General features: G+C 59.7%; 1 protein-coding gene across 2 annotated transcripts; it reads right to left on the minus strand.

The window, feature by feature from the left end:
• Positions 1-481: 481 nt before the first annotated feature.
• Positions 482-25,990, minus strand: Nfic (nuclear factor I C). 2 transcript variants are annotated; one of them, XM_051139889.1, is made up of 10 exons: positions 25,888-25,990; positions 19,319-19,850; positions 9,365-9,436; positions 7,984-8,058; positions 7,768-7,891; positions 7,164-7,288; positions 5,680-5,805; positions 4,571-4,755; positions 2,844-2,920; positions 482-591 (listed from the first exon to the last, which is right to left on the minus strand). In XM_051139889.1, exons 1-9 carry the CDS (start codon positions 25,915-25,917, stop codon positions 2,870-2,872), a joined length of 1,320 nt encoding a protein of 439 aa, XP_050995846.1. In that variant the 5' UTR covers positions 25,918-25,990; the 3' UTR covers positions 482-591; positions 2,844-2,869. The 2 variants fall into 2 exon arrangements, with proteins under 2 accessions (XP_050995846.1, XP_050995847.1); XM_051139890.1 differs by lacking the exon at positions 2,844-2,920.
• Between the last annotated feature and the right edge of the window lie 1,782 nt (positions 25,991-27,772).

The raw sequence follows: 27,772 nt of genomic DNA on the forward strand, positions 1-27,772 counted from the left end.
CGCGCCTCCTCCGCCCACCGTACATGCGGTCGGTCTGTCCACCTCCTCACCAGCACCGCCTCCAGCCTCCTGTCTTTGGCAAACACAGTCGTGGGGGTGAGGATGGCCGGCGGAGGTCCCCGAAGCTGGCGCTGGTGGCTGGCAGCAGGGGTCTGGGGAGAGGTGGCCTGGCTGGGTAGCCCACCTCGTCTATTTCGTCCATCTGTTGGTGCTGGGTGCGGGTGCCAGGCTGGGCTAGCCTGGTCTGTGGGTGATGGCAGGGTCCTCAGGGCGCAGAAGGGCTGCAGGCAGCCGTCACTTCAGCAGCAGGTGCCACAGAGACTTGCAGCTTCCACCTGCTGTTGTCTCGGTTGGGAAAGTTTTTTTTTCCTTTCTTTCTTTTTTTTTTTTTTTTCCTTTCTTTCTTATTTGTCTTTTGTCCTTTTCTCCCACTTCCTGTCTGTGTTTTTTCCGTCGTGCTGGGAGTCGGCAGGGTGCTTCTTGCTCCTTCTGATTTTCCACCAAAAATGCAGGCTAGGGCTGTCACCCCCGAGACTCTGCCAGCGATGAAGGAGGCATGGGAGGCGACCTCGGCTACCCCAGGTACCAGGACTGAGTGGTCCACAGAGATGGGGGGAGAGAGAGAAACGGGGTGTCAGGAGCATAGCTGCCTCTTCCATCCCCTACGGCACATGGGGCCCTGTATCCAGGGCCATACTACCGGGTGTGACCTGGTCTGTGCTCTCCACCTCTGCAGGGCCCCTTACAAGAGGTCCTCCATCTGAGCGATGTCGGGATTTGGTGTAAGTATGTCCCGCGTGATGACATCAGGGACTCTGCATACACTCGCTCAGTGTGGTGTCAGAGACTTATGGGAGGGCATCCTGCGTGACTTGAGGGGTTCGTGTGAGTACATTTCATGTGACGATGGGTACGTCCTGTGACGTCAGGGACTCGGTGTAAGTATGTGCTGTGACCTCAGGGCCTGGGCATGAATATATTAAGATTGTGGGTGGCTTTGCTAATTCGACCCCCCCGCCCCTGAGCCTGCGAAAGCCAAAGCCAGCGGAGGGACCATGGTTCAATATTACACCAGGCTAGCCAAGAACTCACTGTGTGGCCAGGACAGCCTTGAACTTTTTGATCCTCTTGCCCCAGTTTCCCTAGTGCCAGGGTGCCAGCCTGTGATCCCACACTGGTATGGTGGCATCTTTCCAACAGTCGTATCCCTGCCCCAGCTGACGCCAAGCTCCCCGCTGGACTCAGAGGATGGAGAAGACCCAGCTTGGACCAGTCAGGCTCCGCATTCCCTCTCTGTCCCCTCCAGGGCCCATGGGGTATCAGCGGAGCACTGTCTTGGGAGTCCACAGGCGGGGTGGGGGGCAGGGCGCATAGGCGCTGCTTATGAGAGAGGCCAGGGCAGGGTGGCCTCAGGGACAGCGCCTCTCCTGCCCCGCCCTCAGCCAAGTTCAAGCTCCTCTGTCCCTTACCTCATGTCTGGTTTCCGTTGGCAACCAGACAGGCTGGGGTGTGACCCTGCCCAGCGCTGGACCAGAGCCTCCGCCTCTGCCTCCCTGGGGACCCCAAGTCTGACAGACTGGGAGACCAAGGCAGCGGGAGGCAGCAAGAGCCTGGGCACCCAGGGTTCTTTGTGTGATTCAGTATTGAGGGGCCTGGGGACGGTGGTGGGTGGGTAGGGGGTGCGACCATGGTTGGTGTGCAGATGGGGGGTGTGGTAGGGAGGGAGCTGAGCTGCAGGAAGGCCGAGCCAGGAATAACAGTGTAGACAGCCAGGAAGTGCTGACTAGGCAGAAAGGGCTGAGGCCCAGAGCGGAGACAGGGGCCTGGAGGAGGGGAGAGCCCACTCTGCAGCCTCCTGATTTCCCTGGTTGGGGGTGCAAAACCTTGCCTACCCCACAACCAGCCCCCATCTCAGGAAAGTCCTATCCATTCTCCCTCTCCGTAAAGCCTTCTGTGGCTCCCTAGTACACCCTGGGGTGAGGCCTGCCTTCTCCTGCCAGCTTGCCCTTGTCCCTGTGTCCCTGTGGGCCAGGCCTGGTCACTGGGTCACTGTGCTTGTCTTCAGCCAGCAATGGCCAGTGGCACTGGCCCCTGGACCCGGAGGAGGAGGTGGAGGGAGCCACCATCACCTGCCTCAGTTTGCCAAGACTGGATTCTGGCCCCATGAAGGACTGGGGAGCTGAGAGCTGGGGTGGGGCGGCGGGGGGGAGAGGCTGGGGCCGTGGTTTGAGTGTTTAGAACATTCCCAGCCTTGTGAGGGGGCTGAACGGTGTACTACAGGGATGTGGGGGGCTTTGGAGGCTGCCAGGGCTGAGGCCCGAGGAAGAGACAGCTGAACTGGGTGTCTCAAGGCAGCTACCACACCAGGTGAGGATAGAGGTGGCCACGCCTTGTAGCGCCCCACTGCTGTGTGACCACAGGCAGCTTGCCTGCCCTCTCTGAGCCTCGCACCCTAACCTCCCTTCTCTACCTGCTCTGCACGATGCCTCTGACTCTCTCTGGAGAGGAGCAGTGAGGTGAGGGGCATATGGGGGAAGTCCTGGCCTGCAGTGCAACATGTGACCCTGGGCTGGCTGCCTCTCTTCTCTGAGCCCCAGGTCCCCAACTAGACCAACGCATCCCAGCCAGGGGTGTTCTGCCAGGTGGGAACCAGGCAAGTGGCAGACAGGGCAGAGGGAGACCTCACATCCCCAGGGTGGGCTCGAGGCCCGGGTTGGGATCAAGAGGCTGGCTTCCCACGAGTCTCTGCCCCCGGCTGTGGCCAGCAGGCCTGCTGTCCCTGACCCCTGGGCCGGCCCCTCTGCCCCACCCCCGACCCCCCAGCCGGCCTCTCGGGCCCCTACCTGTCCCGCAAGAGGATCCCTCCGTCCTAATCCCACAAAGGGACTGTTTGCAGGGGACGTGCCGGGCGGAGAGCAGGCTGTGGGGAGGAGAGAGACCAGAGCCCGTTAGCACCAGGGCACAGGGCCCAGAGAGGGTATCTGCTGCCTAGGGGTCACACAGCCTTCCCTTCGCTCCCAGCTGCAGTGGCCGCTTGGCTGCAGCCCTCACCGTCCCACTAGGGGTGAATCTGGCCACCTCGAGACCCTGGGTCCTGGGGGACCTGGGGATCCCAGTGGGGTCCCTAGGTGGTGAGGCAGGTGGGGCATCAGCCTTGGGCTGAGGCATCAAATAAAATATTAATAACCAAAGGCTGGCTGTGAATAATTCAGGGTGTTCCAGCCGCGGCCAGGCTGGCGGCGTCCCGCGCAGGCGCCATCAATTATTAAGGACGTTTTATTTATTGATTTCCCTCAAGGAGTGTGGGGCAGGGCAGGTGTCCGCACAAATCTGTTTGTCATCTAGCTGGCTTTTAGTGCTCTTTTCTGAGGCAGAGTCTCTCTCTGTAGCCCAAACTGGACTTGAACCTGAAGCCATCCTTCTCCTGCCTCAGCCCACTGAGTGCTGGAATGACAGTTCTGTGCCTGTGTGTCTCATTCTCTACAGATCTGTCTCAGCCATAGTATCTTGTCTGGTACGAAAAAGCTCAGCACTAGGGAGGCAAGGACAGCAATGGGCCTCTCACCCAACTAGGGGCAGGAAAGGGGGAATAGCTTATGTAGGGTTAGGAAGGGCAAAACAGATCACAAGGAAGGCCAAGGGAGAAGGGGAGGTTGGTGGTGGGGAAGTTTGCATCTACAAAGTTCCTGCTGTATGCCAAGCCGGAGCTCCATCTCTGACCACGGCCCCAGCCTATCACTGGGGGAATCTAGGCAAGGCTCTACCCCTGGCCACGCCCACAGCATCACGGAGGAATCTAGGCGGGGCTCCATCCCTGACCACGCCCCCAGCCGATCACTGGGGGAACCAGGTGGGGCTCCACCCTAACCACGCCCCCAGCCTATCACTGTAGGATTCTAAGCGAGGCTCCACCCCTGACCACGCCTCCGACCTGGGGATTGTAGACTGACTTATGTAACTGGTGTAAAAAGTGAGGCACAGAGAGGGAGAGGCGATTGCCTGAGGTCAGGCGGGTGGGAATGACAACCTTCACACCCATAGTTGGGCTGTGGCTGATGACGTTCAGTTGCTGGGAACTTCAGGGTCTTGGGACAGATCCAATGGTCAGTTGTGGTTTGGGGCATGCTGGGTGAGGATCACGCTTCGGGGAGTGGACCTACAGGGACCTGGGTTCAGCTGGAACCCCACGGTATCACCTTAAGCCACCGTGAGTCCTTTCCACACCGCGACACCACACACCAAACATTCGCTCCCCCAACCCAAATTCTCCCCAAGAGCCAAATCCCAGTGGCCCAGAGTCCAACAATGCTTTTCTGTCACTTGAGTGTGGGTCTCTGCAGACAGCCCAGGCTGGCCACAGACTTGGAGCACTCCTCCTGCCTCGGCCTCCCGAGTGCTCTGAATCTCAGACATGTTTTGTGTTTGGCACAACCGACGCCTTTTTGGGGGAGGTCTGGGTTCGGGTTCGGCACACGGAGCCACCACCGGGCTACACGAGGTGGCAGCTGCCGCCCCAGGCACCAGTCACCCTGGCCCCTGCCCTGACAGGAGCCCTCAAGGGCACACTCACCGGTCCAGGCTGCTGGGTGGCCGGGTCGCAGGCAAGGGACACCAGATCCTTGAGTGGGTCCTGGGGGTTGAGATGTGGCGGGTACCGGATGGCTGTGTGGGGGAAGTAGGTGGAGGCTGTCTGCGGCAGGATGGAAGTGGCGGGGAAATGCAGGGCGGAGGTCGGGTGAGGACTCCTAGCGATCCCTATGGACAGACGGATGCAGGTGGTCACCGGACTTACACGCACGTGACACATGCGCCCGACGGAGGGACTGGGGGTGGGGGGTGTGTGCTGCTGACATCCTCAAACTCTCCTGATGCCCAGGCTGGGTCGAACTTCAGGCAATCCTCCTGCCTCAGTTTCTAAAGGGATGCCACCATAGTCCCCAGTAGAGGGCAGTAAAAAAAAACAAAAAACAAAAACAAACAAACAAACAAAAAAACCAAAACAAAAAGAAACCAAACAAAGCAAAACATGAAAAGACACAATAAAGGAAAATACAGGAGCTGGGTGCAGCAGGCAGAGCCATCCCCAGCACTCAGGAGGCGGTGACAAGAGAATTGCTGTGAGCGCAAGGCCAGCTTGGGCTAAAGAGTGAGATGCTGCCTGATTAAAACGGAATGCCCAACTTTACAATCTCCACTATTGTCACAACACTATGCTGTGACCATCGCCCCACCCCCTCCCAGGCCTCCGAGAACCCACTTCCCCAGCCCCCTGAATTAAATGACTGCTTGGGCCCTGGTGCCAATAAATAAAATACAGCTGGGTGGTGGCGGTACACACCTTCAGGCCCAGCACTCGAGAGGCAGAGGCAGGCGGATCGCTGTGAGTTCGAGGCCAGCCTGGTCTACAAAGTGAGTCCAGGACAGCCAGGGCTACACAGAGAGACCCTGTTTGGGAAAACAAAAACAAAACAACACTTCATACAGATGAGTATAAGAATGGCCACAGTCATTGCCAGTGACCCAGGCAGGTTGCTCTACAGGTGACAGTGGACTCTGCAGACTTGCACCACACCACGCAAATTTTTTTTTCCCCTCTTGGCTGGAAGGCTACAGCAATAGGACAGAAACCTAGCAGCACTTCCGGTGGCAGTCCTGCCTCCCGGTGCGGGTGACACTCACCACTGTGCACCGCAATGACGGGCCTGTGGTGCTGTGTGAAGCTGGAGAGCCGGGGGGAGTCCTGGGGGGATGGACTGTTGAACGGAGACTTGTCCATCTCTGTCTTCTTCACTGGGGACGAGATGCCTGGGGGGGGGAGGGGCAGGGGAAGGGTAGCAGTGACGTCACCTTCCCCAGAAGCCCAAGGCTGTAAGTGGGAATGTGGCGGGTGAGGGACGTTCGGGAAGTCCTGGAGCAGCTCGGGAGAGAGCACTGTGGAATAGTACGCGGCCACCAACAGGCACGAGGCCGTGACATGTGTCTTGAGGGCAGGGCTCCCCGCCATCATCAGAGACCTCTCGTCCTCTAGGGATTCTGGGGCCGGGGCTGCCCACAGAGGTCATCAGCTGCTTGTATTCTGCCCCACTGGCTCAAGCTGGTTTCTAACTCATGGCAATCCTCTTGCCTCAGCTGTCCAAGTGCTGGGGGGATGATGCCATTACTGTCTGCACCTACTGTCAGCACCCTGCGCTTGCCACCCTCAGCAAGCACATGTCCCACGTTGAGGGGGGACAGACAGCCTTGGACACCCCTGTCTCCCTTGTGGGTGACACGGGAAGCGGCATGAAAGGGATGAGGCCAGACTTTCTGGAAGCAGCATCCAGTATGACCACAGCACCTCACAGGCTCTCCAGAGTGGGGGCACGCATGGGCCCCCCCTCCACTATCCCGGAGGCCATGGCCTCAGATACATTTCTCCCCCTGACCTCCCCAGTCACACTATCTTACCCAGCATTCCCTGGGGCAGCATCAACTCACTCCCTTTCCTGTCTAGACTGGTCCCCAATTACCAGCTCATTAAGGCCACTAAGCTGATTAGAGCGGCCTGTCTGTCCCCAGCCTCAGGCGCAGGAACTGCTACCGCCAGGCTAGGTCCCCAGAGCCCCCAGTGCGCCACCCGCCCTGCTTGGCCTCAGTTTCCCCCCCAGCTGTATCCTGGCCTTTGGAGAACTCTGGGAAGCAAGCCCAAGGCTCTCATCTCCCGACTAAGTGGGCCGGGCAGGGGTGGAGCGAGGGTTTGCCCCTGACTGGACCCTTTTCCTCCCGCGATGCTTCTACAAGAATGGCCATCTCCGTATTGCAAATGAAGAACGCAGGCTTCAGGGGCTGGGAGGCTGCGCTCCATGGGGCTGCACAGTTGGGGCCCCAGATGTCTAGTGTCTAGGGTGGAACCCGGAAACAAAGAGTTGTGGGAACCCGTTGTTTCCGGACAGGACGTTTGCACACGACTCCCAGGAGATCCTGAGACTCGGGTTAGCTTCTTATGGTACCTGCACAGTTGCAGAAGGGATAGCTTAGTCTAAGGTAAGGTAGCAAACAGATGGACTACAACTCCCAGGAGGACCTGCAACATTAGCCTAGTTCCTGTGGCTGGGCATGAGAGCAAAGCCCGCCGGGATATGTAGTCCTCGCTGTGCCTCTGCTTCCTGGCCCTCAGGCCCTACCTCCTTCCATGTCCTCAGTCCAGTTGCGGCTGCTACTCGTGGGCGAGCTGGGCGAGGTGTAATAGTCGCCTCCAGGGCTGGTGTCCACGTCCTCCTCCATGGAGCCCGACTTGTGCCGCTTGCTCCTAAGGGGAGGGAGTAGGGTGGAATTACAGCCTGGTTACCATGGAGACGGGGGTGGGGGGAGGTGGCTTCCTTCCGGTTTGTAGGGACAGTTATCCTGAGACATAGCTTGATTGCCTGAGACGCCATGGGCAGAGGAGAGGACGCCCCAGTGCCTTGCAGGGTGTCACACCGGGGAGGGGGGGTCATGGGGAGGGAGACACACAGGCACATCACGTGATCAGCTCCCTATACCATAAATTTCTGCAAGAACTTGGATTCAGGCCGGCCTTACTGGCCTCCCAGTGGGGGACAGGGCACTGGGACTAGGGTTCTGACAGATAAATAGAAATTGCCAGTCCGCCTGTAAGGTGAAAACAGGTATTGCAGAGAGAACAGTGTCTGGGCTAAGGTGAGATGGGTGTGGGTGTGTGTGTGTGTGTGTGTGTGTGCGCATGCGCTGAGACCCAGATGCACCCAGCGGGGTAACCTCGGCACCTACCCACTGGAGGAGGTGCTAGGTAGAGTCCTCCTCATGCCGGCGCTGGCCGGATTCAGGTCGTAGGCCAGGTGGCCCTGCAGCTCTCCCAGGGAGAAGTTGGGTCCAGTTCCCGTCACCACAGGTGCTGGAGAGGATGACGGACCAGGTGAGGGGGGGGCTTGCCCCCACGGGACCACCCCCACCCTGGAGAGGGGGCCTGGGGACAGGGACACTCACTCCGGGACACCTGGATCAGCTCCGTGACGCTGAACACTCCTGACGTGACAAAACTTTCCTGGAAGTCCGTGGTGTCTGCAAGGAGCGTAGGGTCAGAGGGCAGCAGGCCAAGACGGCCACCTCCTACCCTGGTGTGTGGGGGTCTGTGACTTCCCGAGGGCCACGTGACTCATCCACGCGCCCCCCACATGCTCAGCTGTGACATGGATGCTCAGGATGGGAGCTCAGGTGGGACATGGGTATAACATGGCAGGGAAAGGACAGGGTGGAGTACTACGCAGCCATGAAGACTGATCTGTGGGCGTCATGGCCGCTCCTGTGGATTGAGACTTGGTGAGACGCAACATTCTAGAACTACATAGTGGGCTTCACTACGGGTGGTGGTGGGCACAGGCTAGACCCAACCACAGCAAGGAAGATGCCATGTCCTCAGGGGTGAGAACACAAGCCATGAAGGCTGCACAAAGCGTTCAGGGCAGAGCAGCAGTGGGCCCGGCCCCCAGGGGGCAGCACAGTCCACACTCACTGAGCACGGCCCATGTGACTCTGGGGCTGGTCCTGCTGTGTCCACAGGAAGTGGCCCACTCATTTCCTGCTGACCCAGATGGTGGCAGGAGCCCCGGGGATGGGGTTGTGTGTGGGGTGTTTCCTGTTTGTACAGCGCGCATCAGGCCCGTGTCCGGAGGCTGGGGAGTCCTGAGGACTGTGATCCTCCCTAGGGGCCCCGCCTTCCTTCGCCATCTGGCTGGAAGGGAGGAGGCAGGAAGAGGCCCGGGAGGACCCAGAGTCGCGGGGTCAGGAGCCTCATGGCACAGCTGGGCTGCCGGGATCAGACCTGTACCTCTCCCTCCCTGCCCAGGAAGCCGCTGTTCTGTCATTTCTGTGCAAGGAGGAGTCTAGGCGGTGCTCCAACCTGGCCATGCCCCCCACCCTGACCACGCCCCAGCCCCTCATTGGGGGATTCTAGGCGGGGCTCCACCCTGACCACGCCCCCAGCCCCTCATTGGGGGATCTAGGCGGGGCTCCACCCTGACCATGCCCCCAGCCCCCTCATTGGAACATTCTAGGCGGGGCTCTGCTGTGACCACGCCCTCAGCCCACTCGTTGGGAGCTGGGAGCTCAGGTGGGACATGGGGTATAACATGGCAGGGAAAGGCTAGGGTGGAGTACTACGCAGCCATGAAGACTGATCTGTGGGCATCATGGCCACTCCTGTGGATTGAGACTTGATGAGACGCAACATTCTAAAACTACATAGTGGGCTTCACTACGGGCGGTGGTGGGCACAGGGCTCTGCCCTGACCACGGTCCCAGCACCTCTCTGCTTAGATGCTCCCACTACAGAAGCCATAATCCTCCTGCCTCAGCTCTCTAGACTCACCCAGCGTGATGGGCTTGCTGTCCTCCTGGTCGGAGCCCACTCCTGTCCGGGGGCTGCTGCTTTGCTCCGCATCTGAGAAGAGAGGAGGGGACGGTTGGTGACGCCGCAGAGGCCTGAGTGAAGGTCTAGTTCAGATCCTAGCTCTGCCACTTCTGTGCTGCGTGGCCTTGGGTGTGTGACTTGACCTCTCTGGCGTCAGCTGCGGAAGGCTAAGGCTGTCTGCCAGTGTTACAGATGGGGAAACTGAGCACAAGACTGAGATCCTGGAGGCGTCTGGTCGCTGTGCTTCTTCAGGATGGGCCTTCATGTAGCTCTGGCTGGGTGGGAACTCCCTGTGCAGCCAGGAAGATCTTGAACTCCAGACGCTCCTGCTTCAACCCTCAAGTGCTGGGGCCACAGGTGTGCTGTCACTCCCTGACATGCTGAGGTCAGGAGGAGGGGAAGGGTACCTCCTGACCCTTTGCCTCAGTTTCCCCATGCTTGGGCAGAGGGGATTAGCAGGATCACCTGGCTGAAGGCCTTTGAGAAGTTCCCAGGTCCTCGGCTCCTGCATTTGGCCTCAGATACAGGGAGATGTCCCCTAAAAACCTGCTGACCCTGAATCCCAAGATCATCACTGTAAGTGTGGTCCAGAGGTCAGGGGTCACGCAATGACAGATCCATTCATGGAACCCCTTGTACAATATTGGAGGGGAACCACATATGCTTGGAAAGTATGCCACCCCTGACCACGCCCCCAGCCCCTTACTGGGGGATTCTAGGCAGGGCCCCACCCTGACCACGCCCCCAGCCCCTTACTGGGGTTTCTAGGTGGGGCTCCACCCTGACCACGCCCCAGCCCCCTTACTGGGGTTTCTAGGCGGGGCTCCACCCTGACCACGCCCCCAGCCCCCACTGGGGATTCTAGGTGGGGCTCCACCCTGACCACGCCCCAATGAGAGAAGCTCACTAGTGTGAGAAGGTGGCTCTGGCTGGCCATACGGTTTGGGACATCAGCTGCTGCCCCCTCACTTTCCAGTGTCCATGTTGTTCTTGTGCAGGCCATGGGATCCCCAACTTGTTTATAAAGAGTGGGGGGCGCCACCTTGTCCCTCCCAGTGGGTGAGTCCACCTGCTCTCCACATGCTGAGAACCCAGGTGATGTGGGAAGGTGAAGGGACAAGGGAGTGGTCGGCAGTGACTGATGGACAGACAGACATTTGCGGATGCCACAGCAGCAGCTGAGACAGCTGTCGTTTCTCAAGGCCCCTGGAGCTGTCATGTGATACTGATGGACACACACGGACACCACCGATAAGTGAGGGATGGTCATGTGACCACGCACCCCACTCCTGCACGGGTTCCTAAAATCTATGAATGGGGCTCAGATCTGTACCTAAGACCGGGCCAGTCAGGGAGCATGATAGCGCCCGGAACAGCAGAGGGGCTTTGGCGGGAATCCTCCTGCATCCTCCCTGCAGCCCGGGGCCTCCTCCTCTTGGCTCCAGCTTAAGTCCCATCCTGCCCTGGGGCCTTTGCACAATGCTCCCCTTTCCCCAGCATGTAGTGGTGCAGGCTTGAGCAGCCTGGAAATCCCCTTCATCCTCCCACGCACATCCGGTTCGGATCCAACTTGCTGGGTCCTGATTCCCTGCCCCACCCTGCACCGGTTTCTCTGCGAGCCTGGCATCAGACCTTTCATCTGCACACAACAGACGCCTGCTGTATACACAATCAAGACCACGAGGTTCCCAGCTGTGGCTTTCATCCCAGCAAGTGTGCAGGGGTTGCAGCATGAAGGCCAGAGGCTAGACTGAAGGTGGACTTCCCTGGTGACATCACAGGCTGCCACCCTCCACCTGCCCACAGAAGCAGCCGTCTGCCTTGCTGCTCTATGTGGCTTCAGGGAAAGCACTTGACAGACGGCACTTGAAACTCCCGCCATCCGCTGTTGCATAAATAAAAGTGGGGACCAGCCAGATGGACACAGCAGACACGCGGAGAGCCCTAGGGATGTGGAGGCGGCGGGTGGGGCGGGGCTGACCTCCCTGTCTGGCCCTGGCTTTCCAGATCCAGCCGGCCTGGGCCAGCGCCAACCTGTCCTCCCCTCCAAGTCCTCCCACGAGTCCTCCTGGCCACTGCCAACCCTGGCCCATCCACACTGAGCACTCCGTGGCATGCACCCTGGCTGGTGGCCGAGCCCAGGGACCCCCAAGGGGACACTCAGGCCTGGTCACCCTGGTGCACGTGGCCAGGGAGGCACACTGAGGCGCAGGGCTGGTGGACAGGCCACATGGCCAGTGACATCACCAACTGGGCAGCCATTTCCTCGGGATTCCAAACGCTTCCGTGGCCTGGGAGGCCATTTTGTGGCTGGGGAAGGCCAGCTGGTGGGACACAGTGCCAACCTCTCCCCATGTGGGGGTGACCAGGAAAGAGAACCCTGTATAGAGCAAGGTGGCCTGTCTAGCAGTAGGTGCCAAGCTGGGGCACGGAGCCAGGTGTGCGTGTGTGTGTGGGGGGGTGTACGTGGGTAGGGTAGGGTGGATCGGCCATGTAGGGGGTGGGGCCAGGTGGCCACAGTGGGCCATCCTGGGCTTCACCTCACCCACACCCTGGCAGTGACACTGCAACCCGGTGGCTCCTGGGCTGTGAGATTTGAGGTTAAAAATACCAGACGGACCCTGGTCCTTTCCAAAGTCAAATGTGTCACCCGCCAGCCAGGAGGAGCTGAAAATAACCCATGTTTACACTCAGCGGATTCCTGGCCCTCCTCCCCCCCTCCGTGGGGGGGACCTTCCTGGCCAGTCCCAGGAATCCATCTGTGGCTGCAAGGCGACAGGGTCAAGACAAGGCCCCACAGGGGGACCCCAGCGGTCCCATCTGCAGCCCCTTCCCTGTCATGTCCCCAAGGCATGCAGGGGTCACAGGTCAGCAGCTAGGACCCGGAACTGGGGGAAGACAGGCCCGGTGCTGTGTGGCTCCAGGCCAACTTTGCCGTCTCTGAACCGGCTGTAAGACTCATGGTGACCCCTTCCTGTCCGTGCCATCACCCCCTTTCCACGCCCTCTTCTCAGAGCTTCGCACACAGCTGGAGCGCAGTAAGTGCACACACAGAGCAGGAACTCGGCAGGTGCCATTGTCTGACCCATGGCGGGTGCTCAGGGCTGACTTGCATTATGGGTGGGCACGGAACAGGCCTGATACAAACATTCGCAGGACAAGGAAATCTGAGGAGGAAATCAGAGCCACCAACCTAGTGACAGGAGGGAGAGGGGTGGAGCCAAGCAAGCCTCACCCACCCTGGTTGGCAGTGGGGCCTGGATGGATAGAGACTAATCCCAGCCCATCGGGGAAGGACTCTGGGTTTGGGGGCTCCACTCTGACCACCCCTCAGCCCCTCACTGTAGGATTCTAGGTGAGGCTCCACCCCTGACCACGCCCCCAGACTCTCACTGGCGCATTCTGGGGGGAGGGCTCCACCCTGACCACGCCCCCAGACCCTTACTTGGGGTCGAGCTCAACGGAGGGTTAACTCCTCCTGGGGTCACCTTTACTCAGGTAAAGGTCTGTGGTGCTGCTGGTCGTGGGGGTCCATATGTGGGGACTCCGATGATCCCGATGCCCTCTCTGGTTTTCCTTGGCCTCAGCTTCCCCAGCCTTCAGAGCCACTGAGATGCTTCATCCTTTAGCACAGGGACCTCTTTGCAGGAACCAACCGTGGAGCTCATCACCTTCCCCGGTCCCACCCCACCCCAGCGATTCGGCCTGGAGCGCCCTGGGTTCAAGTGTGAACCGCCCTTCCCTTTGTCCTCTGCGCTCTGCGGTGCTCGCTCACATCCACTGTTCTAATGTACAGATGGGAGAACTGAGGCAAGGCAGGTCGACTGGGACTCACCAGATTCCCCACTCACTCATCCTGCACAGCACCCACTAGAGGGCATGATGAGCACTGAGGGGCCCCTCCCCCTGCGGCTCCCACCTTCCTGAAGCCCATCCCCACCCCTGCTACGCTCCTCTGTCCTTTACCTTTCACCCCGTTGCATGAGTGAAACAGACATGAGGTAGGTTATGGGGGGGCAGAGGTGACCCTGAAATTCTCTGGCTCACATGGAGGTCAGAGGTCACCCACAGGGGTCCGCCCTGTCCTGAGTTCCCCCTGGCTACATGCCAGGGACCTGCCCTCCCTGAGCCTGGCCTCTGATGAGAGGTCGGATTTGAACTCAGGTCCTTGTGCTTGCAGGCTGCCACCTCTGGTCCTGTCTCACTCTCTGACGTGTACCGCCCCTCCCTCGCCCCCTTCTCTGTCCTCCACCCTCCTCAGGTTTTTCTCTGTGGCTTGGTCAGCAAGGCCTGGCACACAGTAAGTGCTTAACAGTTGCTCCCCTCTGGCTGGGCTCACCTGAGTCCCATCTTGAACTCTTCACACATTATAACCAAACTCCTTTACATGGGGAAACTGAGACTGGGTCGGATATCTGACTTTGTCACTAGAGGGGGTAGAGTGGGCCGGTGGAAGAGGGCACGCGTGGAGGGGGGGGTGCGGCCGGGGATGCGGCCCCTTTAAGCCCCTCCCCCACGCGGCCAGCGCCTCCTTATGTAATTGGGCCGTTGTCCTTGCATAACCCAGTTACATAAGGAAGCCGGGAACGGGCGGCTCCATCCGGCGGGGATCGGTCCCGCACTGCAGGCCCCTGCACCCCAGCCCTGTGAGCAGCAGCAGCAGCTGGGGTGCTGCTCCCCACCCCGTGAGCTCCCACCTGGGCCGCCTGCTCCCCCCCCCCCCCAGCTCCCTACACCACCACCCCCAGCAGCCATGAAAAACGACCAGTCTCCAGCCTCAGACGGAGTGGGTCACGTTCTCACTGCTCCAGAGAGGGCGAGCGCGCAGTCAGAGGGTGCCCGGCGCGGACCCTCTACGCGGCGCGGACCCCTCAGGGCTGTGACTCTCCCGTGCCCTCCGCCCTGCCTCTCAGCATGGCTTGGTATGCAGTAGGCACTCAAACGCAACCCTTGTGGTCACATCTGGTGACCTTTTAGGCCTCCGGTCTGCGTCCTATCCACGGGCTGTCTCAATGTTCTGTCTAGTTCTCTGGGAAGAAGGGACAGAGCTGCTTCCAACGGGGAAACTGAGGCACAAAGGAAGGGAAGCCCCCAAGTGCTGCACACTGCATGCCAACGCAGCAGAAACAGCAGGTGTCCTATTACTGCACAGAACCTAGGCCTCGGAACAGCCCCTGGATGTCTGGGTCCCCACTGCCCCCCAATCCGGGAACCTCCACGTGTCTGGGGTGAGGATTGGGCACACTGAGCCTCTGGGCTTCCATCTGACGCTGGCCCTTTAAGGCGGTCTGCGGCTTGGGTCTGTCCCAGAGTGACCCCAGGGGAGGGTGTGGCCGGGAACAAGGGGCCCATTCAGTTCTGGGGCTGAGGTGGGGGTGGGGTGGGAGGGGGGACAGGGCGGGCCCTGGCGGAGAGACCCGTGGGGGTGTGTTAGGATGGATTGACAGATACCTGGAGTCAGACATTAAGGGGAACCCTCCCTTGCCTCTGTACCCCCACTTCTGACCCCTCCGACTCCTTGAATCAGCTGACCCCCCCCCCCGCTGATCTCCCCCTTCTCCCCCCCCCCCACACACACACAGCAGAGAAGTCCTTCAGGCCCAGGAATGAGGAGAGTCCCCATCTGGTCCAGTCCCTAGGGTGTGGGTTCCAATCCTGCTGTGTGCCCTCAGGCTGCTGCTGTGCCTCTCTGGGCCCTGGTTCCCAACCTCAGCCCTCAGGGATCAGTGAAGTAAACACGTCACAGGAAGGGACCCCCCCCCACCCCCGCCTCGGAACGCACAAGGCCAGAGTCGTCCTCGAACTTTCCTAGCAGAGTGAGAACCTGGCCCTGTCCAGGAACTTTCTAGAACCTGGGCTCGGGATGTTCCCAGGGACTGGCTTCTGGAAGCTGAGGCGGGGGTACTGCAGTGAGTCTTTGTCTCAAGAACCAAGGAGGTAGCCTAGCCCAGTGAGGAGGCTGAGGTAGGGGGATGAGGACTCTGAGGTGTCCCCAGCTTAGTAACACATTTGAGGCTAGCCTGGGCTATGTAAGGCCTAGTCTGGAAACCCAAACCCAGCCAGATGGAAGGGCATTGTCTCGTTCTCTAGGCCTCAGTTTCCCCATCTGGCCACGACTCCCCGCTCAGCAAAGTCCTACCCACCTGTGACTTTCGGCCCACACAGGGAGGGACAGACGGCAGGGCAGCTGTCTGGGGGTGACGGAGTTGTCCCAAGCTGCCCCCAGCTGGTACCAGGCGAAGGGCCAAGACACCAACTGTGGTGGGCACAGGTGTTGGGGATATGTCCACTGCTGAGCCCCAGAACACAGGGCCTGGCCCCCACAATCTGAGACACCACAGGGCCTGTGTGGCCATAGAGCCACATATGGGAAATTGAGGTCTGGGAGATTGAGCAGACCATGGGACTGCTAGGTTCAAGTATCCAGAAGGGAGTGGGTCCAGCCTGGGCATTTGGAGGGCAGGTTCTCACTCCATAGCCCAAGCTGGGTCTGAAGTCACAGGAGTCACTTGTTTCTGCTCTGGGGCCAAAGGGACAGTTGGGCAGGTTGTGCCTTGACTGATTTTTTTTTTCTGGAGTTTCAATATGTTTCTTAGGGACTCAGCCAAGGGGTCACAGCTCAGACATGCTAGTGACACTGGCAAGAAGTAGGAGACCCCTTCCCTAAAGGTAGGAGACACTGGGCCAGTGAGGGGGGCTGGGGCGTGGTCAGGGTGGAGCCCCGCCCAGGATCCCGAGTGATGAGCTAGATGGGGGTGTGGTCAAAGGTGGAGCCCCACCTAGAATCCCCCAGTAACAGGCTGGGGGCGTGGTCAGGGGTGGAGCCCCGCCTAGATTTCCCCTTGAAGAAGGGATGAGTCCCTCCTGGCCCCAAGCCCGCCTCCCGCCATCCCAGTACCGATAGGGGCAGCGCTGCGCCCCCCTCCTGGCACCAGCGCCCACACACTCCCCTCTCTGAGTCCTGCCGTGGCCGCCACCCTGTCCCCGTGGCCATTGGCGGGAAGCGAGTCCGGCCATGACGAGCACATGGGCACCATCTGGGCTGGCAGCAGCTGCCGGCCTGGGCGGGCCTGGCACCCCTCCCCCCCTGGCATGGCGCCCGCCCGCGCTTTGGGTTCGCAGGCTGCCAGCGGGGGGCAGGGCGGGCTGGCAGCGCCTCTCCCGCGGCCCAGCTTTCCCAGACTCCTTCCAGAAGGCAAGGCCGGCCAGGAGCCTGACTCCGCTCCTCCCGCGCTGGCCTCCACTCCGCTACCCCCCACCCCAGCTTCCCGCGCCTCAGAGCTCTCGGCAGGCTCCTCACTGGGCTTTGGGTTCTCACCTCTCCTTGGGCTCCCCGCTCCCCCAGCTGCTTTCCCCACTTCTTCTTTTGAGCCAAGGTCAGCTTTGAAATCAGCTATGTAGCAGAGGCTGGCCCTGAACTTCCCAGTGCTGCAATGACAGGCAGGACCTGCGGTACGGGGACAGGACCAGCCCTAGCCCCTCACTAACTTCCCATCAGACCCCCAACACTGGCTCTGTGCCCCCGCAAGAGGTCAACCCAAGCTCTGCCACCCAGTGTTAGCATCACAGGCAAGGGGCAGCCTGGGAACCCCCGAGACAGGAAGGGATGCCCCCCAGCCCCCACTGCACCTACAGCTGGTCGCTTAAACAGCTGAGTCCCGGCCTTTGCTCAGGGTGGGGGGGTCTCTGGGGACTGGAGGCGTTGTTGACATCCCAGACTACAGGAGAATGGCTGGGGCTGGGCCGGGTGGCACAGGTCTGGGCTCTCAGCACAGGGGAGCTGAGGCAGGGAATCTGACCTGGACTACACAGCAACCCAAGGCCTCCAAAACATTTCTGATGAGGGAGAATGGAGCCGGGAATTGGGGTTTAGGAGCGTGTTCAGGACTTTTGCTTAGGGGAAAAGCATTCTGGGAAAATGGAACACAATGGGGCAAAAGCTGAAGCCTGTGACAGTATTGGTGGCCTTCCGGGTGCTTCTCCCCTCTCCTCTGTCTCTCTCTCTCTCTCTCTCTCTCTCTCTCTCTCTCTCTCTCTCTCTCTCTCTCTCTCTCTCTCTCTCTCTCTCTCTCTCTCTCTGTCTCTCTGTCTCTGTCTCTCTCTCTCCCTCTCTCTCTGGCGCTGTCTCTCTCTCTGTCTGTCTCTGGCTCTCTCTCTCTCTCTGGCTCTGGCTCTCTGGCTCTCTCCCCCCTTTTCTCTCTCTCCCTCCCCCTCTCTCTGGCTCTCTCTCCCCTTCTTTCTCTCCACTTCCCGCCCCCCCCCCTCTTTTGAGGGATTCCTGGCAATTTCCAGGGCGCTTCTACTTGAGCTTCCTCCTTTATAGATACGGAAATGATGTGCAGAGAGGGGGAGGGACCTGTCTGGGTCACACGGCCAGCTGGCAAGAGCACTGTGGGATGCCAGACTGGCTAACCTCGGCTCTCCCCAGCTTCTAGAGACGCAGGTGGCTGACCAGGGTGACCCGTGGGAAGATGTCTCCCTCCTGGTCACTCGCCGCTGGGCAGGGGAGGGTGGGGAAGGGGAGACGTGGGGAAATTGTGCTGACATAGCAGAAAGCGCCTTTGAAATTTTTATCAGCTCAGCTCCAAGGAGGCGGGGGAGAGCCCGGGACTTGAATGCCAATGAGCCTGGACCCCCAGCTGGCCCCTGCCCACTTCACCGGGCCCTGTAGCCTCTGACCTACACAGCTGGGGGCTGATGGGAGGTGGGGGCAGGACTGGACAGAGGCTAAGGTCAAGGAGCTAGACTCAAGGTCAGTGATGGGGGAGGCCCTGGCTGGCTCTGCTGTGTGACAACAGCGGATGGGGCTGGAAACTGAGGCACAGAGATGATAGGGATCCCCTGGACCCACGCACCCAGGAGTGGTCCACCCGGCCTAGGGCTGTCCTCTCCACCTCGCATATGGGCAACCCACGTGGATACCCAGCGCTGAGGACCCTGGTAGCTTCCAAAGAAGACCCTCAGGCAGACGGAGCATGTGCCGCTGGTCTCCTCACAGCCATGCCCCTTGCCTCTGCTTCCAGCATCCTACTGGTTCACGCCAGGAGGGATCCCTGACTCCTATTTGGGGTGCCCTCAGATAGAGGGAGGAGTGGGCGGGGCCGTGGCTGTCTCTGTCCATAAGTAAGGCCACACCTCCTGCTCCTGCACAAAGTAGACCTGACAGGCCATGCCCCCTTATGGCCACGCCCACTTCCCCTTCTCCAAGTCTGATCCTGCTCAGGTCCCCCTGCCCCAGATGCGTGGCCAGTATGTCCCCTGTCCTGCGCCGTCCCCAGGAGCCACATGGTCCTGTCAGGTGGAGGCTAGCCCTTTGATGGCGGCTCCTTCCTGTGAATCCACACACTTGACATCCGCCCATCTCTCCCAGGCCTGACGGGGTCCTGCTCACTGGGCTCTGCTCTGAACTAGGACAGGCATACATTGATGCTGACCCTTGACAGCCCTGACTGTGCCTCCCACAGTGACCCAGTCCTGGCCCTGTATCCCCAAGGCCATGCCCCAGTCCATGGCGGTAACCCTGCTCCTGACAGCGCCCCTAACCATGACCTTGCCCTGACAATAATCTCGATCCCAAACACAACCTTGATGATGGTCCCACTCCTGACCGCGGCCGTGGCTCAGCTCCCCACTGTAACCATGACCACCACTACCAGCTTCCTAACAATGGTCCTGAGCCCCACCCTGATCCGGACTGCGGTCCCACCCTTGACCTTGCCCCTGACAACTTGCCCCTGACGACGGCCCAACACTGACTGGTTCCATCCTTGACCACCGATGTCGCACCGGTCTTGACTATGACTATGACGGCGACCGTCACAGCCCGTCGGCTGCCCACAGACCATCCCAGGTCTACAGTCCTCCTACCCCGACCACGGCCCACCCCCGACCACGGTCCCGGCCCACACTCACCGCGCTCGCGCACGAAGTAAGCCAGGTACAGGTCAAGCTCCTTGACGGCCACGCCGATGTGGTGCGGCTGCACACACAGCACAGGGTGCGCGCAGGCGGCCGCCTTCACTAGCCGCTCGCCGTCCGTGCTCTCCAGCGGGATGCCCTTGAATAGAATCACCATGACCAGGTCCAGCCGCCATACCTTGTCGGCCTGGCGCAGGCAGTCGATGCGCCGCATCTTGCCTTTCTGGTCGGGGTTGGACAGCACGCAGCCCGGTGCCTTCTTGCCGGTCACGGCCAGCACGAAGTCTTCGCGGCACTCGGGCCGGATGTCCTTGCGCAGCTTGGCCAGCAGCCGCGACGCCCACTTCTGCTTCACCTCGGCCTTCTCGCCCAGCAGCTCGTCCTTCACCGCGCGCTCCTCATCCTTGGACATGCGCTTCTCGTGCTTCTTGAAGTACTTGCGCTTGCGCGCCTGCAGGTTGAACCACGTGTAGGCGAAGGCGCGCACGTGCGGCAACAGCGCCTCGATGAACGGGTGGAACTCATCCTGCGGAGAGGCGAGGAAACTGAGGCTCGGTGCACTGGGCCCGCTGCCCAGGCGGGGAAACTGGGGCCTAGGTGAACATAGACCCATTGCCCACACGGGGAAACTGAGGCCCAGACTGTCCCATACAGATGTGGAAACCAAAGTGTGGATGGTTCCACCACAGGCGGGGAAGGGGGGGTCGGGAGATGAAGCCCTAAATGGCCCACAGGACTCCCAGGGGACAATAGAGTGAACAGGGGGCCTTGGGGATACACATGTCCCGGATGGGAAAACTGAGGTTCTGAGATGGGGGTTGTCCCAGCCAAGGCCACCCAGGGCCAGATCAGAATGGGAGCCTGAGCAGTCTGTAGTTAAGCCTCCCAACACACCCTGAGCTTTGGTGACACCTTAGGGAAAAGTGACAACATAGCTAACTTACAATAAAATTTTATTGACAGAAGAGGTGCATCAGCCCCACACAGGCAGCTGACTTTTTGCTGTTCCAATCACCCGCTGTGGGGTCCCCAACCACATAGGCAGGGCCAAGCAAACAGTGATACTCAAACCATGCAGGGGCTGCAGGCCTGAGTGTGTCCCCTGTGGGGACAGCCAGGTGGGCAGCCCTTGGGCTCTCCCTGGGACCTTGGGAGCAGCATGGGCTGTCCTGCTCTATACAGGACTGAAATGGATCGTCCTGAGGACACCAGGGCCTGAGTCCCAGCCAGAAAGTGCCAAGAATTTGAGGGAAAAATCAAATCCTGTCCCTGTTCCTACGGAGGGGAGAGGGAAGTGGCGACTGGGATGTGAGTCGTGCTCCCCCATGCAGAAGGGGACCGGCAGGGAGCATCCTTAGTGCTCCACCGCCTGTGGCATGGTGGGGAAACTGAGGCCGAAGCCATGTGGAGATCTGCCCAAGGTCCTAACGGGGCCTCGAAGAGACAGACTATGGGTCGCTGGCCCCGTTTCTTCCTTCTGATGAGTGTTGTGAGTCAGGGGTCTCCTCCAAACCGCCAGCTCACTGAGCAACACCCCTCCCCAGCATCTTCCCAATCTGGGCTCCAAGTCCCCGCACCCCAGAGTCAGGAAGCCAAATGCCACCCTATTACCAAACCTCTGAAAATAGCCGGTGAGCTTGAGGAGGCCAGGCCGGGCCACCCCATCCCCAGGCCAATGTCCTCTGAGTTGTGAGTCACTGGAACAGCTGTGGCCTGGCCTGGACCTGGGAAGGGGGGTGCTTCTGCCCTTCCCCCACGCTGGCTGCTGAGGCTGAGGAGGAGTTGCGGAGACTGGGCTAGCCTTGGGGTGGGGCAAGAGCGGGCTCCTCTTGGGTCTGGGTGGTAACTGACATGTGAACCCAGATACAGCAGGAATCTGTCCAGGGTCATACAGGGTCCCTTGTCCCTAGGATGGATCTGTGGGTGCAATAACCATGTGGGGGACAGTGAGGGAGGGGTCGTGGCATCCCAGAGTCTTGTCTCTAAATTCACTCTAAGTGCATCCGCCCTCTGAACTCCATTTGTCACTGCCCTCTAGGCCCTGCCCCCTCAGGGAGGGTGTGGTGGGTACCCATGTCACCGTCACTGGTGGCCCTAGCTGGCCAGGGAAGTAAACACCAAGTAACCGGGTCATAGACCTTCTGGCCATGCTCCCTGCCCTCCTCTGGTCAGCCAGGCCCTCTCTGTCCCACAGGTCCAGCCAGGGCCTCAGGGGGACCTAAAAAAGAGAGAGCCAAGACTGGCATGGGGCTGACAGCTTGTCTCAACTCCTACACACCCTTAGATGCCCCATCCCCAGTGCCCCCTCTTTATTGTAGCCTTTTCCAGCCAAGGACTATCATTGGTGGAGGCTTCACAGATGTGGAAGTGGGAGGTGGTAGTAACCCGGCCTTTCACAGAGTTGGGCCTTTGGACTGGTACTTGCTGGGCCACTCCTCGACCCTTCTGCCCTCCAAGTGTGGGGGTCCAGGTGTCAGTGGCACTCCCCCAAACCCGGGTTCCCTTACAGAAGTGACTGCACAGTTCTGAGAGTTTGCTTGTATACCCCCAAACTCGGAGGCGTTTTTCAAATCCCAGCCCCTTCCCCACGAGGCTGGTGAGGGGTAGAGCGTCTATTAGAACTCTCTAGATTCATGATCACAAGCCTGGGATAGTGATACCCCATGCCCAAGTCCAGAGCTGGGCGCTTATGGCCTTACCTCATTTTCCAAGCGTTTACTTTCTGCCAGGTTGATACAAGGGGGGGGGGGGTTCAGCCAGCACACAGGGAGCTGGAGGCACACAGGGAGGGGACGCCGCCAACTCTCTGTGGATCCTTCAGTCAGTCCTTGGTCACAAATATCTTTTTTTTTTTTTTTTTTGAGACAGGGTCACAAACTCACGATAATCCCCGACTCAGATTCCTGAGTATTAAAGTCACAGGTGTGTGCATGCCATGCCGCTATGTCTGGTGGGTCTTTTTTGTTTATTTGTTTGTTTGTTTGAGACAGGGTTTCTCTGTGTAGCCCTGGCTGTTCGGAAACTCACTCTGTAGACCAGGCTGGCCTCGAACTCAGAGATTCACCTGCCTCCGCCTCCCCAGTGCTGGCATTAAAGGCGTGCGCCACCACGTCCGGCTGCCTGGTGGATCTTTTCTTCTATTTGCCTCCTTCCAGGTGCACATGCACCTGAACTTATCCTACGCACCCCAGCAGCTGCCACGGGCTGGTCAGACTCAAGATCGGGGCAGGAGGTGGAGTTGGAGGGAGGTGACTGTGTGCAAGCATCAGGACCTGAGTTCAAATCCCAGCCTCCCGTCAAAGTCTCAGAACAAGACAGATCTTGACTAAGGAGATACCTATGGGTGACCTCTGGCCTCCATGTGTGCCCAGGTGTTTGGGGGTCACTACCTCCCCCCATCACCCACCTCATGTCTACTTCACCGAAGCAACAGGACAAGAGGAAGCTGGGAAATGCCTATGGGCCATAAGCTACAGCAGCAGCATTTACCAGGCACCTACTGTAAAAAAATGCTCCCATTTTCGAATATTTGGGGATACCTGGGGGTTGAGCATGCAGGGCTAGGTGGCAGTGGGTCTCTGTGCACCAGGGAGGGGGGGACTGTACAGAGGGGAGGGGACAGGAAGGAGGCGGGAGGCTCCTGTGTCTGGCGCAGGGCGGCCGCTCCGCAGGCAGGAAGAGCCAGAGAGGGAGCAGAGGCTGCGGCGGTGGCGGGAGAGGCCAGAATGCTGACTCGCCAGAATCCAGCGCCCTGATTTACAGGCCTCGGCCCAGGCAGAGGCACCTTCTCCGCAGCAGCGAGGAGGGGGCTGTCACTGTGTGTCCACTCAGGGGCTCACTGGGCGCCGAGTGCATGCTGTGCTGCCCCATGCCAGTTTTTAACCTCTCTGATCCCACGCTCCAACCCCTCAGGCCCCCTCTGGAATGAAGCCCTAAATGTCAGGTGCCCTGTGCTGCCTCAGTTTCCCCACTACCAGGATGGCAGCAGAGAGAGGTGAAGCCATGAGGAGGAATGAATGGAGGAGGGAAATGGCCTCAGCCCAGGCCCGGGGAATCCTCAAGCTCAGCCAACAGGGATTTGGCCCCAAACCCGGAATAACTAACGTGGGGCGGGAGGGCGGGAAGAGGAGGGAGGGAGGGAGGGAGGGAGGGGGAAGGGGGAGGGGAGGGAAGCCTCAGCTCAGGATTCATGGAAGTCAGGCGGCTTCCTCCAGAGAGTAAAAGTGAAAAGGGGCCTGAGTCACTGCCCGGAGTGACAGACAGGACAGGGGACCCCACGGGGCTCCCAGAATCCTCCCGGGCATTTGGTGGCCCTGGCCCTGGCACTGACATCAGGGCCAACCCCACCCCGGGCCAGGCTCCCGGTAGGATCTGGTCGGATCACCAAAGGAGTTATTTCAGGCTGAACCTTGGCTGCAAAACTTGCCAATTTGGGAGGGACAGGTGAGGAGAGAGAGAGAGACAGACAGACAGACAGACAGACAGAGACAGACAGGTCAAGACACACACTGTGAGCAGCGTGGGGGACAGGGACAGGAGGTTGGGGGGGGGGCTGCAGCGTTGTTGCTAGGGTCCTTCTGAGCCCTCACAGCTGAGGCTTGTGAGAAGCTGGGGAGCCCACATTTGAGGCTCATGGGACATTGGAGAGGCCAGGCTCCCCCAGGGCAGGAGAGTAGAGAATGGGAGATCATAGGGGTGTGTGGGGGGAGAACCCCAGACCCAAGATCTCCTCCATCTTGCTCTGCCTTTGCCCCCTCTGCCCTTGGCCTTGCTCCCTGTCCTCACCCACCAAGCCAACCCACATCCTCCTATGGGGGAAACTGAGGCCAAGGCCACACAGAAAGTTCCCTCGACCGAAGGGTTGTCCCCACCCCTGGCTCCCAGCAGCAACCTAGATGGAGGCTGGGCTGGAGAAGGCCAGTCGGGGGAATTCCATGTGCCTAGGCCTCCCTCCAGCCGGCCACGTCTGCCTCAGACCTTGCAGGCCACCCCGCAGGACTGAGCACAGACCCCTGCAGGGTCTTCCTAGGGTCACAGAGCAATGCCATCTCAAGGCTGGTAGTCCAGCAGGCAACCAAGTGATGCCTGCCCTGGGCTGTGGGCTACCCCCTCCCCAAATCTGGCTTGAAATAGAAACTGAGGCCTGCACAGGGGCAGGCATTTGTCCAAGGTCACCAGGGAACCCTGGGTAGGGCAGGCTGAGGTTCCCTACTGGGGGGGGGGGCTTCCCTGGGGATCAGAGAACTCTACTTCTTGCCAAGCTGGAAGGGGCTGTCAGGAGTGGAGGACCCCCAGGATCCTGCCCCTGAGATCTTCCACCTGGGCCTTCCCTGGCAAAAACAACCATACCCCTCACAAAGTTCTCCTCAGGACACCAGACAATTGCAACCCCTTTCCCCCAGCACCGCACTTAACAGTGTGCTTGGAGACCACCGTGTCTCACTCCCTCAGGGGCAACCGAGTCAAGAGTCATAAAGCCAAAAAAAAAAAAAAAAAAAAAAATCACAAGAGGGTTGTGGAGTTGGAAAAGAAAGGCCCAGGATCCATGAGGACAGAGAGACAGCTGGGGTGGGGGGCTTCTTTGGAGGAGGTCCCCTGGTGGGATGGCTGCTCCCCCTCCTTACACTCCCTCAGATGCTGGAATCCAGCCAGAGGGGAGCAGCTGGGCAGGTGCTGGGCTGGCCAGTTAGTCCGCAGCCCCAGCCCGCAGCCCGCAGTGTCCGCCAGTCCCCTGCCTCCACACTACTCCTCCCCGCCCCTCCTCCTCCTCCTCCTCCAGCCCTGGCCTCTGCTCCTCCCGCCAGCCGCCTGGCAGCGCCTGTTCGGCTCAATAATTCAAGAATCAATGCGGAGCTGGGGTGGGGGGAGCTGAACCAGGGAAGGGGGGGAACCCGCGATGGACACCGGCAAGGCCGCCCCTCCCCCCGCGCGCCAACTTTGCGCGCCCCTCCCCCTCTCGCGCACACGTGGGCCTGAAATGGAGGGGTAGATGGGGGCAATGCCAGCTTGGGGGGGGGGGTGTTGGCCACCTGGGAAACCGAGGGCTCCTGAACAAGAGCCTAGGGGTCCCGTTCCCTCACAGCCAGGGAGACCCACGGGGCAGCAGGGAACCCCAAGATCAGTTCCACGGGTGGGTGGGGGGCTTTCTGCAGACACCCACTCAGCTTCTCCATCTGGCGGGGACCCCACGCTTCCTAGGGGCAAAGGATGAGGTATCTATAGGGAGGACGCCAGCCCCCCCCCCCCGCAACATCCAGCCAAAGACCGGTGGGATGGGAGAGTCTCAAAAACAGTTAGCCGATTAAGATCAAAGTGGGGGTTCAGAATGCGGGGTTCCAAGTATGCAGGCAGGCTTAAAGAGGATGAGATCCCCTATCTCAAGAGCTGCCCGCACCCCAGGTCCATGCCAGGAACACCCTGGCCTGGAAAGGGGTGGGTAGGGAGGACGCGCGCCTTTTTTTTTTCCCACCCCCGCTGCGGAGGGGAGGTTCCAGTCTGCAAAAATGCGGTTCCAGGTGGAGCCGGGGTGCGGGCCGGGGCCAGGCTGGGCGCGGGGTGCGTACCTGGGTCAGGCAGAGCGGGGAGGAATACATCCCGGGGCGCTGGCACCGGAGGCGCAGAGGCCGAGCGGCCGCCGAACTTACTGAGTCATTTTTGCAGCCGCCTCCCGCTCCTCCCTCCGCCGTCCTCCCCGCCCCGCGCCGCCTCCCGCCCGCCCCCGCTCTCTCCTTGCCGTCCGCATCTAACTTTCAAAGAAATCGCCGACAGCAAAAACAAACAAACAAACTAACTAACTAACTATGGCTCGAGGACCCCCGGAGTCCCCTCCCCCAAAATATGTGCATCTGCGGCTCGGGGCACAAGGACGCTGCAATCGGGTCCAGAAGATGGGGCCCCAGCCCCTAGCTGGCCCCCACACCCCACCTGTATCCCTGAAGCACCCCGTCTCTGCTCTCAGCTGTACTCCTCTCCCACCTGTGCCCTCAGGCTGGCCAACGCCAGTCAGGAGGAGGGGACCAGGGTGGGAAAGCCTTTCCCTTCAACAGCGAGCAAGTGGCCTAGCAGAAGTTGGGGCGGGGGAGCCCTGGGGAGGGTGACTTGTAGGACCCCAGGCCTTGTTAAAGGGCAGAGTGGGGTAACCCAGGGACATGGGTCCCCAAGCTTACCTCAGTGCCTAGGCTGCCCATTTCCAATATGGGGAAACTGACGCTCATGGAAATCTCACTCTAACCCCACACATCTTTCTTTAAAAAAAAAAAAGAATATGACTACTTTCGAGACAGGGTCTCAAGTAGCCCAGGCTGGACTTGAACTCATTATGTAGCCGAGGATGACCTTGATCACCTGACCTTACTGCCTCAAGCATCCTGGGATGACAGGTGTGCTGGGCCTGGAGCAGCTGGAGGTCACCTTTCTGAAGGGGATGTCTGGTGGAGCCTGGTCCCCCCTGGCCAGTGTCCACTACATTCTTTTCCAAGATTGGGCCATTTTCAATCGCTTTTCTCTCCAGGGGTTGCATAGGATGGAAGCTAAACAGGGGGGTGTTGGGTTTAGGGGTAGGGTGGGGGTGTTTTAGGGCAGGAAGATGCTCCAAGCCCTCATCCCAGTCACCCCAGAAAAGCCAAGGCCAGAAGAAGGAAGCCAATGGCCGGGGTGGCAGCTGCCAGGAATACTGGGGCAGAACCTGCCACCTGGTCCACATCCACACACTGAGAGAAGACTGCGACAGTGACGATAGTTAACGTGTTAGGAGCTTCCACAAACAGCAGCCAAACTTCCAGGCAGAGTGGACGTTAAACCCTGGGATACTATGGCCCACAACTGTCAATCCAGCAGCAAGGTCAAGGCCGAGGCCAGCCTGGTCTACACAAGCCCATCTTGGCCACCTCCCTCATACCAGGGGCTGCACACAGTAGGTCCAATACATGAATAATGCGGGAATGTGGCTCCGCCCCAGCCAACAACCAGCTTAGTCGCTCGGCACCTCAGTTTCCCCTGCAGGTGTAGACACAAGCCAACACCTGCACTGAGGTGACAGCGTGCCAAGGGCGCGGCGGGAGGAGCAAGTGGACACTAGACTTATACCTCAGTAGCACACAACTCATTCATTAAAAATGGGTCTGCAAAGGCGAGTCCAGGACAGTCAAGGCTACAGAGAAAAAACTTTCTCAAAAAACCAAAAAAAAAAAAAAAAAAAGGTGGGGGGAGGAATGGGAGGATACAAGGGATGGGATAAACATTGAGATGTAACAAGAATAAATTAATAAAAAAAATAATGTTAAAAAAAAGAAAAAAAAGCCGGATGGTGGCACATGGCTTTCATGCCAGCATTCAAGTGGCAAAGGCAGTTGTATCTCCTTGGGTTCTAAGCTAGCCTGGTCTACATCGCGAGATGTAAAATAAAACAAAATCATCGCGTTGCTGCTCCTACCACAGGTGCGTCTGGAA

This window comes from Acomys russatus, chromosome 31, assembly GCF_903995435.1.
Source record: "Acomys russatus chromosome 31, mAcoRus1.1, whole genome shotgun sequence".
Classification (NCBI taxonomy): Eukaryota; Metazoa; Chordata; class Mammalia; order Rodentia; family Muridae; genus Acomys; species Acomys russatus.